The following is a 21942-nucleotide window of genomic DNA, read 5'->3' as shown; positions in this document are numbered from 1 at the left end:
TTTTTGAATTTGATTTATGTTCATACTATCCAACAGCAAAACCCCCCTTGTGTGTGAGTATAAGGTGTTTGAAGCTTTGCCTGAAAGATAATCCTTGGGAAACGACCTAGGAGTCACTTCCTAGTACTGCAGTTTTAATTGTTATATTATTTGTATCGGGTACGGCCTCGATCACTCATCTTCCTCTCTTACCTCTATAGCAACAATCTCTCCCTCTTCGTTCACTGTTTTGTCATCTCCCAACACCACTAAGCGTAATTGCTTCTTCGTGCATTGATGAAGGGGTGGTACTTTTCTCCACACCTAAAACACAGTCCTTGAGCCTTTCTATTCATTAGCTCCGAGTATGGAAAATGTTTGGTACCTCGATTGCAATCATTGGTGAAGAATCATCTTTTTTCTTGGTTGTTAGTTCGTGTGCCTTGAGGAACCATTGCACGAGAATCATTCTGGAAGGGAAATATTTTGTGTTGGGTCCCCTTTATGGGCCCAGACCCATAACCTGTTTTCCCCATATTTGGATTTTGACCTGATCATCGTCCATTTTCCACATAACCCGACCTCCACTCTTTATTCCCTTTCCACCCACGCGCTCCATTGTTACAAGAATTTAACACACCAAGCAATCCAGCCTCCACATCTCGTGCAACTCTCATGGCTTGAAGGCGGTTCACCAGATTGAGAGTTCGGACTCTCAATCGAATCTCGGGACGCAGACCACCCAGGAAGTAGCCCATGTATTGTTCTTCGGGTAAACGATCAACTTGTGAAGAGATGAACTCAAACTCCAACACATATTCCTCCACGCTTCACGTCTGAACCAGATCTTTGAGTTCCTCGAAGGGATTATCACTCTAGCGACCGCCGTAGCGATCGATTAGGGCTCGCTTCATCCTCGCCCAGGTAAGATCCTTCTCGGTAGCTCGTAAGAGATTAAACTAGTGAATAGTGGCACCTTCCATACTTAGCTTGGCCAGCCTCACCTTCACCTCTTCTGACATTCCTTGTACTTCAAAGTAAGTCTCCGTTCTCGTGATCCATCCTACTGGATCTGTTCCATCAAACGAAGGCAACTCCACCCTTTTAACTGCCATCTGATATTCAGTCACCGTATCTTCTCTACGAAACGTGTCGGTGGTTTCCTCCGATGGATTTCGCAACCTGCCAAATTCCTCTAGAATGGATTGACAAAATTCCACTAGAGATTGTCGTACCATCATCTCCATGGTTGCCATTCTCTCTTCCAAAACATTCATTCTGTCTGTCATCTTCGGTGGCATGGACAACCGCACACGTCACTGGCTCTGTTTTTTCGAATCCGGCATGTCGGACCAATGATAGGAATCTATAAAAACAGATACTGTAGTGAGTATTTTTATTATATTGCAATAGACATTGAGCTCAAAACTCTACAAGGTGTGTATGAAAATAACTTGAAAATATCCAGAGTCCAAGACTCCTCTAGAGAATTCTCCCTTCTCTAGCCTTACTACAATATTCTCTTATATCCCCTATTTGTTGTTTTCCCTCTCCTTATAACAGAAATCTCTCTCCATACGGGATTCATGCCACCTCACTCTCTTCTAACTAACTTTCCTTTTCTCGCCCCCTGGCCCACCTTCTTTCTCCTAGTGTATACTTGCCAAACTTTGGGTTTTGCTGTCACAATTGTTTCCTCTTGGTTGATAATAGGCCCTCCAGTATCAGTTGCTCTATCAGTATCATATTCAATCTTGATATGGTTATTAAATATGGTATGAAGGGGGATAAATAGAATGAATGAAATATGAGATTAAGTTGCATGTGACTTTCACATGATTTTTAAAATTAAGGTTATAAACATTTAGATTATAGAATGAACGTTGTAGATTTGGCATAACTCTTCAAAGTTATTCATGGAGTAACTTGATCTCTCCCCTTTATTCTTACATATTGACATAGATCTACACAACTGAAAAATCAAGGGTCAGTGGTAGTGTTTTCTGGTAAATTAGAAATAAAGAGAAGAGACTAAGCTAGGGAATCAAGACCAAAATGCAAACATGGTTGACAATGAGTTAGGGGATCCTAGATCTTCAGCTCATCTGATGAGTGAAAACCTAATTTAGCCATAAAATCAACCACTATATTAGTCTCTTTAGACACGAAGGATACCTTGACGACCCAAGGTTGAGCCAGTCAGGATCTAACATTGTTGACCACTGATAGAATGCGAGGAATCCTAATTTGAATTCCCTTAGAAATTATTTGAACAGATTCTAGGCAGTCACTTTCCAAAAAAACATTCCTGAAACCAAGGCTCCAAGCTAGAGACAACTCATGCTCCATAGCCAATAGCTCCACTAAAATAGGGGACCCATCACCAAAGTTAACAGAAAAACTACACATCCAATGACCTGAATTATCATGAAGGACGCTGCCCCCTCCCATAATCCATGTGCCTCCGATGTAACTACCATCTACGTTCAATTTGACTTGGCCCAACTCCGGGTGACTCCAGCGGGTCAACGGAAGATTCTCCTCCAAAGTCAGAGGACACCCAAAGTTATGCTACTCCCAAAGATCCTTGTGCATAAAGTGAGCCACCTAATTCACATACCAAGGAGAATCCCCCAAAATAGAGTTATTTCTCCATCTCCACATCCACTGGATATCTGCCAAAAAAAGGAGACCATGACTGCAATTATAGTTCTCCATCAGCCAATCACGTAAAGACTGAGACGCCCAAAAATTTGGGGACATGAAACTCAGGCGAGCCCACAAAGATGAGTCCTGACAATCCCTAAATATATGCATGAGATCCATCACCCACCTGGACTATAAGCCAGGTGCCTTTTGAAACGCAAAACATTAGAAGAAAGCGTTTCATGAAGACCAAGTCAACACATAAATTTAACCTTCTCATGGACTCTCAAACTCCAAATTATCCTCCAAACACCTGCATCACCCCTCAACTTCCAATTTTGACAATAATAAAGAGAAATCTTGCAACAAATTTCTTAAAGGACAATAAAAACTAAAAATGAAAAAGTAATAGTACTATTTTATGATTTAATCCCTTAAAAAAAATTATAGGATTTCGTGAAGAAAACGTTTTGTTACAAGAAAATGAAGAAATATCTTGTCTTCATACATCACTAAAAAGTTTATTATTATTTTTATTATTTATTTTTAAAAAGTTAGATAAAACTACATGTGAACATGATTGAATTAAGTTGGGTCAAAATTGTTTCTTATAAAAGCCTTACATGTTTATCATACTTATTTTTTAATCTGAATCCAACTCTAATTTTAAAGGTATATCAATTCTAAATATTATGTTACCTAACTTTTGAACTAAAACTTTACTTTTTCATTTTTTTTGACAAATTCTTCTCAACATTATTACTTTACTTATGAACACGTAACATAATTTGCCATAATTGGCATATGAAGTGATTTACTTGCAGACAATGAATGAGGAATTTACATATGTCTATATGGTAAAAAAAAATAAAGGATAAAATCAATTAGGTGTAAAATGATATATGTATTATAATAATTCATTTTTATAATATTGTCCTAAATAAGTAGCAATTGATTTACTCTTTAAATTGTATAAATACATATAGGTTGCACAAGAGTATCATAAATTATAGGTTATTCCCATAAATACTTGTTGTAGACCAAAAAGATGATATTACTTTTACACAAACAAACATACACATGCCGCTTAATTTGTTTTGCCCATGCTCAGCAAAACTTTAAGTGAGTATAAACATGTCCACATTCACTTAATGAACAAAATGGCATGTCATGTTCGTTTTAAAATGGGCTAACGGGCAAGCAGGCGACACGCGTGTATTATTAAACAATTTAAAAGTTAATATAATAAAATAAAAAGAAACTCAATAAAGTAGTTAAAAAAGAACAAAGTTTTAAAAATATTTTGATATTCTATATAAAGTTAACTAAATCATATTACAACACAATTTTTTGAGACATTAAATCATATTACATTATATTTTATTGAAAATTTTCTTTTTTTTTCTTACATTGTATCTGCGGGCTGCCCGCATTGCCCATTAAAAATGTCTGCGGACTTCGTGGATAAACGAACTGGACAAAATAGACAAACAAACAAATTTTACATACCTTGCCCGCAAAAAATTACGCGAGGTGTGTTTTACCATCTGAACTAGACCCACATATTAACATGGGATAAATTTTTGAACCAAAATGAGATGAGTATACTCACCCCAAGATAATGTAATGTACAAACATTAATTATGTCAAAATTAATAGTCCCCTCATTCCTTTTTTTTTCCTAAATAAACTTTTATTTTACACTTTCTAAGACTTTGCCAATATATACTTTTCATTAATTAATTCTATTTTTTTTCTCTTAAAAATAAATAAGAATGTTTACATCATAATACGATATTTTTTAATGTTTTCTTCATCTATACACATTAACTTTAAAAAAATATGGAATAAGATGCGATAACATAACTTAAAAAAAAATATACACCAAAAATATAAAAGTTTTTTAAATTCTCATTTTATTATCAACATTCATTTTCTATCATTATTAATTCTTAAATAAAAATTATATAAATGAATAATATATATATATTGACAGTATAAAAGATTTTTACATTGTCAAAATGAATAAGAAATAATATATTATATATACATATAAATTTTTACACTATTAGTACATAGATTTTACACTCTATTAATAATCTTATGAATTTTGTTAATCGTTACATCATTTATACCGAAAGTGTAAAAAAACTCACATATTTTGGGTAAATGAAGAAAAGACATGAATGACATGATTGACATGAAGTATAGAAACTAGAAAGTCTCAACAAAACAAGAGTGTAGAGGAGAGAAACGAAACGATTTCAGTTTTTCTTTATTTATTAAGATACTAGTATACTACTACAACACCATCATAACTTTTCCTTATCAACATACTACAACACACACCATCATAACGTTTTATTATCAACCTGGTTTCTGAAGAATTTTATATAGGAGGTTCAGTTAGTTGAGTCATTTTCTCAATATACACTACACTACAGGATGCAATATCTCACTGGGCCAATCTTTGGTCCCTATTCTTTTATAAATGTTGTTGATGGCGTACAAGAGTTTGATGATTCTAGACATAGTTGGAAAAATATGGTTGAAGTTGCACTTGTCATCAAAATTCTTCAAAAATGTTGTAAAGGTTGCTTTTTTCTTATTTATTCTCAGTGGTATTCTGTAATGCACAACACAAATGCGTATGGAAACATTTCATTTTTATTGTTCAAAAAATATAAAGTTAAATATGCACCATAAAGGTTTATGGACGATGGACCAATAGTGTACATAGATATATACTTACATTTTTGAACAGATAAGAATTGAGTATGCTTCTCCTCTATAATGTTATTGCATTTTTTTCTTTGAAGAACATGCATTTAAAGTTGTATACTTCATAGTGAGTCAGAAAAAGATAATGTTTTTGACTTTTAAACTCTATGACTGTCAATAGTGTAGAGTTAAGTATCATGCATTTATAACGTGATTAACATTGTTGGAGAAAAAACAATATCTTTGCGTTTATACATTGTTTCTACCAAGACTAATAGTAATAATAACCTAAAGAATAGAACAGACATGTACTTGATAAAATATGTAACATGCATTATATTATGAATCTTTTTTAAAAATGTTACTTTGTTAATGTACACATTTTGTAAACTCTAATATTTTGCTACATTTTGTGATATGCAGCTTGGCTTGTCTCAAATGAAAACCTGAGTATAGGTATAGTGTCTCCATATTCTGCACAAGTTGTTGCCATTGAAGACAAACTTGGACAGAAGTACAAAAAACATCACGGATTTAATGTGGATGTGAACACAATTGATGGATTCCAATGTCAAGAGCATGATATAATTATATTATCAACTGTCAGAACTAATGTTAGCTCTTCTGTTGAGATCATATCCTGTCCCCGGAGGACTAATGATGTTCTTTCAAGTGCTAGGTTGAATTTATCATTTGTTTTTGTGCCAAATTATTGTTTTTGTTGTTGTATGTTTTAAGACTAGTAATTGGAAGTTTTCGATATTTCAACAGGCATTGCTTGTGGATTTTGGGGACTGAAAAGATCCTTATAAGTCAGGAAAATGTGTGGAAACGTCTAGTGCTCGATGCGAAAATTTGTCAATGTTTCTTTAATGCTGATGAAGATGAGGATTTAGCAAAAACTATCTGGAATGCTAAGATAGAATTGGATCAACTTGATGATTTGCTTAATGCAGATAGTGTTCTATTTAGAAATTCTAGATGGAAGGTATTTTTATTCTCACCCTTGTACTTTCAATTATGATTATCGCTATTATCGATATTTTTTTTTTATGTGCTTCATATTTAGATAACATTCCCACCCTTACAGGTCACTTTTAGTGATAACTTCTATAAATCTTTTAAAAATTTGAAGTCAGATCGAAGAAAGAAGTGGGTTATTGGCCTCTTACTCAAAATTTCTAGTGGATGGAGACCCAAAAGGAAGAAAGTGGAAGTGCTTTATGGGAATTCATCGCAGATGTTGATGCAATTCAAGGTTGAAGGTCTCTATGTTCTTTGTTCAAAGGACATAGTGAAAGAGTCAAGTTACACTCAAGTTTTAAAGATATGGGATATACTGCCTCTAGAGGGTATCCCTGAACTGGTGAAACGACTCGATAATCTGTTTCGAAGTTACTCGGATGATTTTATAACTCATTGCAATGAGAAATGTTTTGAAGGGTAAGGTCCTTTTTAAGTTGCATTCTATTAGTTTTAATCTATTATAGTTTTTTGTTGATAAGTTCCTAAGCTATCTAACCAAAACAATTTGATTTTGCATTTTTGCCCCATAGGAATATGGAGGTTCCTATGAGTTGGGAAAAATCACCAATCATCTCGAAATTTAAAAATCTTGATAATAATGGAAATGCTACAGAATCAAGTGTTTGTGATGATCAAAGGATTTATGTTGAGAATTCAATGGTTAAGGAGAGTTTGCTGTTGATGAAATTCTACTCCTTATCACCAGTTGTTGTTAGCCACTTGCTATCTGACTGTAATGACAATGAAATTGACCTACCCTTTGAAGTAACAGATGAAGAAAAAGAGATAATCCGCTTTCCTAAAAGCGCATTTGTATTGGGTCGCTCTGGAACTGGAAAAACTACTGTTTTGATCATGAAATTGTTTGAAAAAGAGAAGTTGCACCATATGGCTGTTGTAGCAGCATATGGAGTGAAGTGTGCTCAATTTCCATGTTCCAATGAGGATGAAGAAAGTATTACAATGAATTACAAACCGGTTTTACGCCAGTTGTTTGTGACAGTGAGTTCAAGACTATGCCAAGTTGTAAAATATCATCTTGTTCGATTGAAAAGGTGTGCATATTCTTCTATACATATTTTCTTTTGCTATCTCCTTTTCAGATGAATGGCTTGCAATGTGTATTGTTGAATTATCAATAAGCTTGGAATTTTTGCATAATATTTATTTATATTCTATCTCACCGTTATCCATGTGTTTCTATCTATTTCAGTTTTGATATACACTGATATACTGAATATGAATGTAAACACTGGTATATAACATATGCATTTAATTAATCCAGAGTTTTTTGTGTTATGATTTCTTCATTTTATTATGCATATGAAACTATTTTCTTGTGAAAGAGAATCAGAGTGACACTCTGAGTTGTGGGTTAGAAAGATATAACTTCAAAAATACTATAGCATTGGATAATTTATCAACTGCAGTAGTTGAATAATCTTTTTCTTTATGAGTAATTTCATGTTGTCTTCGAATGTCAATTCTATATTAGGTGATGGTTTGTTAATATTTTTATGCATGAAAACTGTCTTATGTACAATGGTGTAAGAGACTATGTGATTATGTTAAAGTCAATCTACTAGTCGCTTTAATCCTCATTTACTCCCCTTGCATTCACTTCAGTTTCGTAATTATTTTCGTGTGGTTCGAAAGATATCTAATACTATTGGATGTTACTATACAGATCCATATGTGGGGGCAATGTCTATGCCGAAAGCAGTTCTACAGAGGAAGATATCAATTATGTTGATGATGCATCAGTACTGTTTAATAATATTTCAGATTCTTTTGTTGATATTCCTGCTAATTGTTTTCCACTTGTGATAACATTTCAAACGTTTCTAATGATGCTTGATGGAACTTTAGGTAACTCTTTTTTTAGAAGATTTAGCAGCACTTTATCTTCTGATAGTCAAAATTCTGGTGTAATTTCCGTTGCTTTGGAAATCTTCATAAGGAACAAGGAGGTGACTTATGAAAGATTTGATTCATTATATTGGCCACACTTCAATTCTCAATATACTAAGAACCTAGATTCTTCAAGGGTTTATAAAGAAATCATGTCTCACATAAAAGGTGGTATTCAAGCTATGGAGCCTGGTGATGGTACGCTAACTCGTGATGGCTATATTTCCTTATCAGAAAACCGAGCTTCAAGTTTATGCAAACAGAAAAGAGAGATGATATATGATATTTATCAAAGCTATGAAAAAATGAAGATAAGAAAAGGGGAGTTTGATATTGCTGATGTTGTTATTGATCTCCATAGTCGACTAAGAATAAAAGGTTACAAAGGTCATGGAATGAGTTTTGTGTATATTGATGAAGTTCAAGATCTAAGCATGAGTCAAATTGCTTTATTTAAATATGTTTGCCAAAATGCTGAAGAAGGTTTTATTTTCTGTGGAGATACAGCGCAAACAATAGCAAACGGAATTGACTTCAGGTTTCAGGATATAAAATCTCTTTTTTACAAAAAGTTTCTTTTTGTTCCAAATATAAGCTCATATAACGAAGGATGGGAGAAAGCGAAGAGTTTAAACGTGTTTTTATTGAATCATAACTTTCGCACTCATGCCGGAGTGCTAAAATTATCTCAGAGCATCATTGATCTTCTGTTACATTTTTTTCCTTATTCCATTGATGCGCTGAAGCCTGAAACCAGTTTCATACATGGGGAAGCTCCTATTATTCTTGAATGTGAAAATGGAAAAAATGCAGTTGTAACTATTTTTGGAAGGAGTGGTGCCGAGGGTGGCAAAATTGTTGGATTTGGAGCGGAGCAAGCAATTCTGGTACGAGATGATTCTGTGCGGAAAGAAGTTTTAGACTATGTCGGGAAACATGCTCTTGTTTTGACCATTTTGGAGTGCAAAGGCCTGGAGTTTCAGGTTGTTACATCATCATCATCTTATTTAATTTTTATTGCGTAATGTTATGCTTTTTCTTATGGTTTTTTATGTTGTTTTTCAGGATGTACTGTTGTACAACTTTTTTGGTTCTTCGCCTTTGAGAAATCGATGGAGGGTGATTTACGAGTATATGAAGGAGTTTGATATGCTGGAAAGTACAGAACTTATGCCTTATCCATGTTACAACGATCCCATACACAATATTTTGTGCTCTGAACTTAAGGAGTTATATGTGGCTATAACTCGTACTCGACAGAGATTGTGGATCTATGAAAACGGAGAGGAGTATTCTAGACCAATGCTTGATTACTGGAAAAAGAAGGGTGTTATACAATTTAAAGGTCTGAATGATTCTCTTGCTCAGTCAATGAAAGTTGAAAGCAATGAAGAAGATTGGAAGTCAATTGGCATCAAGGTTGTTTATATGATCACCATTCTTTTGTTGTAATGTGTTAGATTAACATATTACATTTTTTAACTAGATTGAATCATTGGTTAGTGGTAACTTATCTGATTGCTTAGGAACCTACAAAATTTAAGTATCTCATGATTGGTACCTTGATATATCAAAAATAGTTCTATACCATGTTAGGCGTGGAACAATTTTTTGTGTCACTTCATTCTGGTATTTTTGTTTTCCAAATGATTTCATATTTGTTTGTATGTTCTTTTGCAGCTATATAATCAACATAACTATGATATGGCCACACTTTGTTTTGAAAGAGCCGGGGACTTTTATTGGCAGAGAAAATCTAAGGCAGCTAGTCTTAGAGAAAGTGCAAAGCATTTGTGTGATCTGAATCCTAAGGATGCGAATGCGATGTTTATGGAAGCAGCTCAAATATTTGAAGGAATCGGAATGGCCAATGCTGCTGCTGAGTGTTTTTCTGATTCCGGGGATCATGAAAGAGCTGGTAAGAATTTGAGGTTTTGTATTTATTATGCCTGTACTATTACGACATTTGATTAGGCGCTCTTTTTTTTTTGTCCAGTGTCTTTTGGATGGTTTTGGACTTTTGGTGATATGGTAAGTGTTATATATGTTTAAACACCAACATTGGGATCACACTTCTACATCATGTGTTCAACAAGCATAATTTTTTGTTACTATAAATTTTAAACAAGTTTACTTTTGCTCTAAATTTTTTATTTTGTACTATCTAAACTCTTCTGCTATCTTTTTTTGAACTACCAGAGATAATTTACATGTTTTTTGGTAAACTGTAAGCTATTTCTTATGTGCACACTTGTGATTCTTTTTTATTGCAGTTCTAATAAAGTTTTATGCATTTCAATTTCTTTTCATTTTTCTCGAGTTCCACAATATGTCAAACTTTTCATTATGTTACTTTAAATATTTTTGCTTCTAAATAATTTTCTATTTACACATTTGTGAGAAAATATAGAAAGCCAAACTCACTGTCAGTTTAATGGTTGTGAAATTAACATGTGAAAGCATCTTTGGTTCTATTTAGTTATTGATTTATGAAAACATTAATGTTACAGTGTCAATTTGAAACTGGATTACAAGTACTTTCATAATTTTGTACATATGTTTATGAATTCTTATGTTTATGTTTTATTTTGAAATTGTGAACTTTTAATTTAAAAGGATGATCTTGTTTCTGTTAACAGGGAAGATTTATTTGAAAAATTGTGATTTGAAAAGAGCAGGGGATTGCTTTTATCTTGCAAAATGCTATGAAGTTGCAGCTCAAGTTTATGCCAGAGGCAATTTCTTCTCAGATTGCTTGACTGTTTGTGAAAAAGGAGGATTGCATGACATTGGTTTAGATTATATTCGACAATGGAAACAAAGTAGTCGTGCTGGTATAATTATGGTTGGAAGACTTGATCTGAACCCACTTGAACAGATGTTTCTGGAAAGGTGTGCTCGTAATTGTCTTTATCATAAAGATACAAGTTCCATGATGGAATATGTTACAGCTTTTCATTCACTCAAATTGAAGCGCGAGTTCTTACGATCATTAAATTTACTTGATGAGCTCATTTTGATAGAAGAAGAATTAGGGAACTATATGGAGGCTGCGGATATTGCCAAGCTGATTGGTGATATTCCGCGTGCTGCTGATCTAATGGGAAATGACGATAAATTCATGGAAGCTTATGAACTTATTTTTTCCTATGTACTTTCTAATTCGCTATGGGCTGATAGGAGCGAAGGATGGCCCTTAAAGCAGTTTACTAAGAAGGGTGAGCTTTTGAGAAGAGCTTTGCCATTTGCAAAGTTAGTGTCAAGCAGCTTTTATGAACAAGCTTGTATTGAAGTTGATATATTATCAAATGATAATATCGACCTTATCAAAACCATGACTCATTTGAAGTGTTCTCGCATGTACGGGAGTATCACAGGCGAAATACTATGTTCGAGGAAGCTTCTGGATGCTCATTTTCAGCTGAACTGCTCTGAGTATCTCCAGCAAAGCAATCTGTCGAACAATTATGTCGAAGAAATGATTTTGAAGATTCGGCTTTCTATCGAGACACTCTTTTATTGTTGGACATGTTGGAAGGATAACATTGTCCAGATTTTGCAACATCTTCCTAGTTTGGAATCCCAAGATATTGATGAGCATAATGGTTATGGAAAGTTTGTGTTAGGTTATTTTGGAGCTCAGAAGCCGAGTGCTAATGCGAATGGCAATTACCTTTTGCTTATCCCGGATGCTAAATTTCTAAGGAAAAAAAGGAGACTAGCTTCTGTAGATATTCATTTTTTGGTTTCTGCTGCCAAGTGGTATTGGTGTTCGGAATTGCTTTCTGTTGGCATGGCTGTTTTGCAAAACCTAGAGGCATTCTACAAGTTTTCACTTGAAGAGGTTCCTTCTGAATTTTGTCAGCTTAGGTCTTTAATGCTTATCTTTGAGGTCTCAAAATTTCTCATCAAATCCAAATGTTTTCGCCATAGCGATAGAATCCTGGAAACATTGAAGAAATTTCTAAAATATCCAATTGACTGTTTCTTTCGCTGTGTGCATCCTATGGATAAGAGGAAATCTCTGTCTAAAAACATGATATCTCTTAGAGCAACTGAGCCTTGTCAGAATTTGATTGAAGAGGTCATCTATGGAAACATTCGAGGGACAGATAGGCTAACTTATAATAAAATTGGAAGGGTGGCAGTATTGATTCTCGGAATGGCCAATCCACGAAAGAAATTCTTTATGAAAATTATAGAAAGATTTAAAAACAATTTCCCCTGGAAAGAGTTCATTCATAGTTTGCGATGGAATTCGGCTGAGCATAAGTTGTGTAAGTTCTATAAAGCCTTGCAGTTTACTTACAATGTTAATCGGAAGGAAGAAGTTGACTATATCTCTCTTGGTTGTTTTACGGATCTCATTGAACGGCTTCTGCTACTGGCATCGTGCATGAACGGGTTCATTTTTGCCACGAAGTCATCTTTCGCCGAATGGCTCATTTACCAGAATGGAAATTGCTATTCAGTTCCACATCCAAGTTTAATTGCTGATATCCTGGAGTTCATTGCTGATGTCCTCGGTGGACATCTTTATAATCCGAAGGCTACTGAAAATTGGATTACTAAATCGAGTTTAGATTTGAAGGACTATTTTCCAATGTTTGTTCTGAGATTGGTTGTATTATTATGTTTGCTTCATCTCAGCTCTGTGAAATATGAAGGGTTACTTCAAGATTTGTTGTGCCAGAGGCATATAACTGCACATCTTCCAGTGGAATTTTTCACCGTTCTTTGTAAAGGAAGAAAACAGTTGGGTCTGAAAGTCTTTGCTGAGGCCTTCAAGGTGATTGGGAATCCTCTTGTGATTGCTCGATTATCGAACAATTTTTCAGAAATTGTGTGTCCAGATGCAATTTCTGTGGACTTGATCAACATGTTCCAGCAAAGAGAGCTCATATTACAAGTATTGTTTCGAAGTAGAGTTGACTTTTTCGGAGGAGAAACTGGAGCAGTTGTAACATATTTTCCTTCAATGAATTTTCGCAGTCGTAATAAAAATTCTGCTCATGATGTTAGCTTCTGGGATATGTTAGAAAATTTACAATTGGCAGTTGATGACTCTTGTCTCAAATTACTGCAGGTGTGAAGAAAAAAACTAGCTTGTTAAATAAAAGCTTCTATCAAGGATATGACTCTACTATACATTTTTTAGCTGTTATTTTCTTCTCACTTTTTTTCACTTTTCAGGATTCTGTGGATACTTGCATTGAACTTTTGATTTCTTTAATATGTGGAAGCTTGCCACAAAACCATATTAGAATTCAAAGTAAAAGTGAAATGAGGGAGCTGTTGTGTTTGCTTGATGAAATGAAGCAATTTTCTTCAGTGTTGAGCATGAGGTAAGCTATGCATGTAACTTTCTTGTGTCAACTTTTATTTAGTTTTTGAGTAAATACTCATTCCAGTTCCTTGTGTTTTTTGACCTTACCAGTTTGTTTCCTTAAAAATCGAAAACTCAAAATGGTTTCCAAAAATTTCAAATATGAGTCAAATTAGTCTATCAAGTGGTTGTAAAACATACTAAAAATAACTAATTTCATCACCATTTAAAAAAAATTAGACCATTTTGAGTTTTTCAATTTTTGATGAAACAAACTGGTAAGATCAAAAAACGTGAGAAACTAAAATGAGTATTTACTCTTAGTTTTGTTCTGTTGGTGTCCAATCTGTAAAAATAGATGGGTAAGGACCTATACATTACACTAGAAATTTGTGTTAATGATTAATTACTTTGCTCATTGTCCTTTTTTTCCTTCCTACCTTTTTCTCTAGTGATCATGAGAAGCATATTTCTGTCATTGATGAACTTTCTAAGGCTATTCTGTGTAGAAGACCCAAAGTAGAGCATGTCCTGAATAAGCTGTTTCTGCTGAGCAATGATTCAAAAGATAACATGTCCAAAAATTCTCAAGCTGACATCAACTTAGGACTTGGTAACATGTAGGAAAATACAAGAAGGGATGTAATATGTACTAATGATAATCTTGGAAGTTTTTTGGTGAATGTAGATGTTCTAGTAATCATTTTCTTCATTTGACAAGTATGTTAAGAATTTTTAATGAAAGACTAATTTTTATACAATGTCACCATAAATATTTACATATTTTATTCACTATTCATTTGTATTATTTTTTTAAGAGTTATTAATAATTAAAAATAAATGATGAATAATATAATATTAGTGTATAAACTCATACACTATAGATACATTTATTTTTTTTTCTCTTTTATTAATCTTCTGATTATATTATTTTCATTTCCCATTTGCAATCGTACCCAATTTTAGGCCAATATAATTTTAATGTAAAAAACTAGAGCTTTATTTAGTTCTTATTTTCTATTTCCATTTTATGAAATTAGAAATGAAGTGTGAAACATATTTTATACTTCAGAAAATATGAGTTTCATTTTTTGAAAATGTGAAAAATGTCATTTTTTACATTGTCAAGAATGAAGCAATATTAATTTTTGAAATGTTGAATACTTGTGACTTTTTTTCATATATTTTTAACTATTTAATAATTTTATATTATTCCAACTATTTTTATGTTTTTGGATATTTATATTTTATTTTCAACTATAACTTTATTTATTACATCCTATTTCTTCATCTATTTTTTGATTTAGTTTTCACTGCATCGTAAGGGTGATTATTTTAATGTAAGAGAATAAAATATCTCATCATACTAATTATCTCGTTAAATCTATTTAGTGTTTGATATATGTGTTCAATTTATTATTGACTTAAAATATGCCAGAAAAGAAAATGCAAGTATCAAACATATTTTAGTTGAGCCCTAAAGATGTTCAATGTATTATTGAAATTGTTGACTTAATTTCTCTAGTGATTAAAATTTAGAATTAGATTATTTTTAAAAGTAATCATTCTCGTCTATTAAGTATATATAGTAAAGGATTTTGAAAATGGAAATAATAATAATAAAATGTTTTGGAAATTGAAAATTATTTTTTTGAAAATAAAAATAAGAAATAGAAAACATTTTTGAAACAAAAGATTCACTAATACCTTTACATATTAATTAAATTACTTAACACGTAGCAATATGGTGGAGCAATAAAAATAAGATTATCAACATTAACTATTGATTTCAACAAGATTAAAAGCAAACGGAAGAAAATGATATGTTGGAAATATAGAAGACAAAATGAGCAATACATATGAGTTCGTCCATATAGTCCGTAATTTTTTACAGGTATGCAAATTTTATTCATTTGTCTCTTTTGTTTGACATGTTTGTTCGCCAAACTTGTGAGCATTTCTAGTGGGCAATGCAGGCGACATGTGGGCAAAATATACGAAAAAAATAATAAAGAATCAAATAAGTTATGATGTAATGCGATTTAATATCTCAAATATTTTGATCCAATATGATTTATTCAATTTCATATAAAATATCGAAGTTTTTTTAAAACGGTGTTCTCTTCGACTACTTTTTTTATTTTTTTATTTTTATATTATCTTTTTTTAAATTATTCATCAATGAGGCCACATGCCTATTAGTCTGTTTTAAATTGGGTAAACATGTTATTTTATCCATTAAGATAATTTAGACATGCCCGTATCTGTTTAATTTTTTGCGGGCACGAGAAAAATATGACAAGCGATTCATTTTATCATCTCTAATTGGAAAAGAAAAATCACACAAAGCAAGTAACTTCAATGTAATAACATTAGAGGAACCAATAAGAATGACAATACGATAGATTGATTCTAAGTTTCTACTTATCCAATTCAGAATCCAATCCCGAACTTAATAAGGTTGAAAATAATGACATCATTTTCGACCCCTTTGGGTTTTGGGTAACCTAAATCCAATAAGAAACTCAAAATCATTTTACGCATATATACATTTACCTTTTTCTTGCCACTATTAATAATAATTGGGTTATACTATTATTGTTTTATTGTGAAATTGAAATCCACATGAAGATAAAATATTGGGTTATACCATTGCACAAGCTCACAAACTTAAGATATTAAAACATTGGCATCAACTAATTCCACAATTCATGTTCCGCTATATATATATCAATCGACTTCAAGTGAGTTCGAGGTATGATATAAGCTGTACAAAACTTGAAAATTAAATTAAGGGATAAAACTTTAACGTAAACTCAATTACAATGAGTTTTTCTTATCTAATTCAAGTTGAATTTGGAGATGTAGTCATGTATTTAATTTTCATTACCATCCGTAAGCACCAACTAAGGGACACCCCCTTATTCATTGGGTCTTTTCTCTTCCTCTTTATAAACATTATTAATGGGTGATACATTACTTATTATTTCCATATACAATACTATTCTACCGTATTCTACTCCAATTCCATTAATATAATGTTTCATCCAAGTTATGAATGTGAGAATTTTCTCAGTCAAACTATTTACAAAAAAAAAATTGTATAAAAGATATATTCACTAATAATGTAAGATTTTTATACTATTATTATATCATTTACAATTCATATTTAATCATTATTAATATTTAAGTTAATATCAATGAAAATCAATGATAGATGAACTGACAATATATAAATTTTGTTAGTAACAAAATATATTTATTACATTCTTTAAAAATATACCCACTCTATGTTTTAAAATTATATTCTAATTAAATACATTTACCAGTAAAGTTTGGAGTTTAATGTATATTGACAATTATATAACTATTATATCATTTATCATTCATGTGTATTATTTTTATTAGAGGTTACAAAACTGTCCACAATCAGATCCAAATCTATTTATTAGAGCTAGTGAATTTAAATGGATGAAATCTAATGAATAATTTTAGTAATGGATTTATTTGAATCCATCCATTATATTCAATGAATATATCCATAAAAAACAACAAAATTAAAATGACTTTCTTTGCTTTTCAATTTCATTTAATATTCAAGAAAATTAAATTCAAGCAAATCCAATCATAATTCTTACTCCCACTTTTAATATTTTATTAAATTAATATCAATTATGAGACATATGAATGTAGTTAATATTAAAAGTTTATTCTTAAGTAGATAACATATATATATATAAGGAAAAAATATATGCAGTAACAATGTATGAGTTCTATATATTGTCACTGCATCATCCATCATAGTTAATTATAATTGACTCTTCAAAAAGTCTAAATGAATAATCGATGATGTATAAATATTTACATTGAAAGCACATATATATTACACTTTATAAATATTTATTAAAAACTTTACACTTAAAACCTTAAAAGTCGCATGCTTTTATAATATTGCAAAGGAATATATTTTTTTTAAAAGTTCAAAAATTATTTTTTAATAAAAATCATTTTTAAAAAAATTACTTTTTTATAAAAAAATCATTTTTAAAAGTATTTTTGAAATGATTTTAAAAAATGTTCTATTGAGATGGTAGTATTTAAAATAATGATTTTTTCAATAATATTTTTAGTCCAAATAAAAAATCAAATGAATTATGTATCCACCCGCCAAATCCATAAAAATTAAGTTATAGATGGATTGGATGAATTAAAATTCATTCATTAAGTTTATAACTTAAAAAATATGGTTCAAATTGATTTATATTGATTAATAAATGACTTTTTATCTATTCATTAGTATCAAAATTCATTCTTTTATCACCCTTAGTTTTTAAAAGAATTAATGTATGTGTACGTGACAATCAATCACATATTAAGTACCATTAACTTTTTCTTAATAATACAAATAAACAATAATATATTAATTTATAAAAAACTTTAGAAGTTAGTACATGAATTTTAGACTATACTTTTATTTATTAGGAATTATGATTAAATCAATAGTCAATTGTACGCTTGCAATATTAAAAAGTATTTCACATATATATATATATATATATATATATATATATATAAATATAAAGTATACATTAAACTCTTTTAATTATCTTTGTAATAATAGTAGGATAATTATAAAATTTTAACTACAATATGTAAGATATGTTTCTTTTCGAGAATAAAATATAAGGAGATAAGTTATTTTCTTCCGCCACCAAAATTATGAAATGCTTCTATTTAATTAATTTTTGTAAAAATATTTATAAAAGTAAACAAAATAATAAACATATATATTTTTACTGGAATAAAGAGAAAGATAAGTTATCTATGAAATATTTTGTCCTTGTCTAAAACATGCAAACCACGTTTATAAATTATAATAATCAGTTGTAGTTGAAAAAATGGTACAAATTGTTGAGCCCACACCCACCAACCCCATTCAAAAACTTAACCCTTCTCTTCTTTCTTCTTCTTCTTCAAAATAAATCAACATTGTTCTCTTCACCTATAAACCCTAATTTCACCATGTCTTCTACCTTATCCACTCTCTCTTCTTCTTCTCTCTTCTCTTTCTCCTCCAAATCCAAAACATCTCCATCCTCTCTCCGCTTCCGACCTCCACTCACCACCGTCAGGGCGCAATCTTCAAACAATGTTGATGCTCCCACCACTAATCCTATTCTCCACACTCTCAAATCCTTCGCCGGAGCTGCTATCTTTACCGCCGCCGTCGCCGTTAAATTCTCTCCGCTCCCTGCCAGAGCTGAGCCTCCGGTTACTGTTACCGAAGAGGTTCAGGTAGTTGAGGAAACCGTTGTCGATGATGTGGTGTCACCGTTGTCGGAGTTTCTGGAAACGAATGAGGATGCGGTGGAAGGGCTCAAGTCTTTGCTGCAGCAGAAGCTGGAGGTTCGGGAGGATGAGGAGGCTTTGAAAATATTGAAACGGTTGGTTGCGGCGCAACCGGAGGTGAATGAGTGGAAGTTTTTGTTGGCTAGGTTGTTTAGTGAGAATGGTGATATTGAAAGTGCGCGTAATGTGTATGAGGAAATTCTTGCGGTGAATCCGTTGTCCTTTGAGGCGTTGTTTGAGAATGCGTTGCTTATGGATCGTAGCGGCGAAGGTTAGTGTTAGTTAAATTAGTTTGCTGGTTAATTTGTTGAATATTTCATATTTGATTTGATTAATAGTTACTTAATCTCTTTCGCTGTGGCTAGTGTTACCAAGAAGTTACTAAGGTTAATTTGCTGAGTTAGCATGCGGGTTTCTGGGGGTCGTGTAATCCTATGCTCGAGTTTGATAGGATGCTTTGACTAAGAGTCTTAGAAGGAAGTTAACATATCTGTCGATTTTGCCGTTGTTACAGTTCATAGCATTTTACATTATTATTATAATACTTTCTCAAGATGAAGTTGTACCTGTATCACTGTATGTGGTATTAGATATGCGGTATGTATTGTTAAGGAGAGAATCTGGTAATTATGCTTTGGGCCCTTTACTAATAGGTTGCTAATGACGGAATCAGACCCCTATTTCCTGTCCAGGTACTTGGTGGTTACTCTATGTTGACCGTGATGTTGGTTAGAAGTTAGGTACATCAATTTGCCTGATTCATTACTAGCTAGCTATGAAAGCCACATAATTTGGCGTATTATATATGCAAAGAGTTTGTCACTTTAAAATTCTTATAAGGAAGTTAGCATGTGTCGATCTTGCCGTGTGTTTACAATGTAAGAGTTTTCCGAGGCTTGGTTTGGGCCCTTTAGTAATCGGTCACTCAATTTGGGCCCTTTAGTAATTGGTCACTCAATTTGGGCCTTGTCCTGTATTTCATGTATTTACTTACTAATTTGTTACTCTATGTTGACCTTAGCATTATATTAGTCTGCCTTTGTTTTTTACTAGTTAACTATATAAGCTGTGTAATTGGCTTGTTACATATGCATTCTCGACCATTTAAGTAAAGTTTAGTTTCTCATTTACACACTTTCTTTTAATTCTCAATTTGGCTCTTCGGATGATTCTTAACAGGGGAAGCTGTGATCAAGAGGCTGGAAGAGGCTTTGAGTGTTGCAGAGGAGAACAACAATACGAAAGAAGTGAGGGATGTGAGGTTGATAATAGCTCAGATACAGTTCTTACAGAAGAATGTGGATGAAGCTTTGGGTATTTATGAAGACTTGACCAAGGAGGATCCAAGCGATTTCAGGCCTTATTTCTGTAGGGGTACGATTTATAGTTTGCTTGATAAGAACGACGAGGCCAAAGAGCAGTTTGCAAAGTACAGAGAGTTGTCACCGAAGAAGTTTGAGGTTGATGGGTACTTGAGGACTTCGTTATCAAGGGTGAAATTGTTTGGTGCAGATGAGAGCTGAAAAATAAAAATTAAATTTGAAGTCATTTGGATTGGAATAAGGGTAGATGGATGCAAACATAAGGTTTTGCTGACTATTTTTTCAAGTGATTCTTTTACTTGTAGGGCTCTTAAATGATGGGTGGGTGTAAAACATATCTATATGTTGAATTAAAATTATAGAGGAATAAGGATAACATTTGAGTTCTACTAAATTCCGCGATACTTTTATGAAACCTTGATGTAATATTATACAAAACTCTGCTATGGTTGGAGTTGCAACTATTGTTTACTGGAATTTATCAATCCACTATTAATAATAATGTTATGGTAACTAGTGTTTGAGGTTAACTTTTGATATGCTTTTGTATAGGTAGTTCCCATGTAATAAATAATGGCTTGATTTCTTGCCAAACACTGTTGATTAAACTTTATTTTGTGCCACTAGCCCTGTATCACTTAATAACTATCATCTACATAACCTTGTTAATTTAGCAGTACTGCATCTTCTCCTTACTCATCTGATTATGTGGAACATACCTGTGATGAATTATTGCACAAACATACACTACAGATTTCATGAACCATTATGCTTACACAACATAAACACCGAGCAATAGTGACATGTTCATCTTGAAAAAAGGCTTATTCCTAACTTGACCAGATAGCAAAGAGAGGTAAATCAATGACCACACATCACATAATGCTTGATAGATTATCCATTAGGATTAGCCAAGATAACTAAAGCCTCGATACAATGTGTTTCAGGCTCAGACATCCAGAGAGGACAGCCCTATCAGATATACTCCTATTCTGTTAATATTTATGTCCCATTAAAACAAAGAAACATAAGGTTTGGTTTTGTATTAGATTATAGTTTTTTTCATTTATCTGTTAATAATTACCTTCCTTTCACAATTTAGCACTATTATTAATATTGTCATCTGTTGGGGTATTGTTATAACGGTACAATAATCACATAATGGTCAAATTAAATATATATAATATTATATCATACTAACATTAACATGGAAAAATAAAAAAAAATGTAATAAATATTTTTATTTGCACGCGTGAGAAAGCAAAATGTGTGCCTTGGTGATAAAATAAGTTGAGAGCTATAAACAAAGGTAGTGGTGCAGTGTTGTATTTTCCATATCAATATGTTGAGAAAAAAAAATATTTTCACTTTTTTAATTTGAATGTAAGAATAGAAACTTAACTCAAACCTGTTCCCTTCCAAATCCAACTTAAATTTAACAGAAAAAACTGTTTTGGCTGAATTCAGGTTTGAATACATACTAGCTTTGGGTCACAAACTCTCATCCTAAGACTCTTCCGTTTGGATACAACACATTTCAGAATTTACATTTTCCGTAAATAAGGAGTGGAACTAATAACCAAAAAACAAATACATACATATTAATAATTTTGTGTGTAAAACTGATAACTTCAAAATTTCATTGAGACTCTTACCAAAAAC

General features: G+C 32.3%; 3 protein-coding genes across 3 annotated transcripts in view; 2 read left to right on the top strand and 1 right to left on the bottom strand.

The window, feature by feature from the left end:
- LOC109361863 lies at positions 2407–14233 on the top strand. The gene is made up of 12 exons (XM_019607395.1): positions 2407–2577; positions 5023–5218; positions 5770–6025; positions 6118–6334; positions 6437–6789; positions 6903–7427; positions 8060–9266; positions 9349–9702; positions 9964–10201; positions 10923–13369; positions 13477–13628; positions 14062–14233. Exons 1-12 carry the CDS (start codon positions 2407–2409, stop codon positions 14231–14233), a joined length of 6288 nt encoding a protein of 2095 aa, XP_019462940.1.
- Positions 8830–21942, bottom strand: part of LOC109362405 — a 28128-nt gene continuing 15015 nt past the window's right edge. Inside the window, exon 15 of the transcript XR_002109403.1 lies at positions 8830–8840. The gene's annotated coding sequence lies outside the window, so the exon portion shown is untranslated. The remainder of the gene's footprint in view (positions 8841–21942) is intronic.
- Positions 18551–20792, top strand: LOC109362406 (protein SLOW GREEN 1, chloroplastic-like). Its single transcript, XM_019608173.1, has 2 exons — positions 18551–19229; positions 20138–20792. The coding sequence occupies exons 1-2, from the start codon at positions 18632–18634 to the stop codon at positions 20479–20481; spliced, it is 942 nt and encodes a 313-aa protein (XP_019463718.1). The 5' UTR covers positions 18551–18631; the 3' UTR covers positions 20482–20792.

The sequence above is a fragment of the Lupinus angustifolius genome, chromosome LG12, assembly GCF_001865875.1.
Source record: "Lupinus angustifolius cultivar Tanjil chromosome LG12, LupAngTanjil_v1.0, whole genome shotgun sequence".
Classification (NCBI taxonomy): domain Eukaryota; kingdom Viridiplantae; phylum Streptophyta; class Magnoliopsida; order Fabales; family Fabaceae; genus Lupinus; species Lupinus angustifolius.
This window is presented reverse-complemented; position numbering and strand designations above follow the sequence as displayed.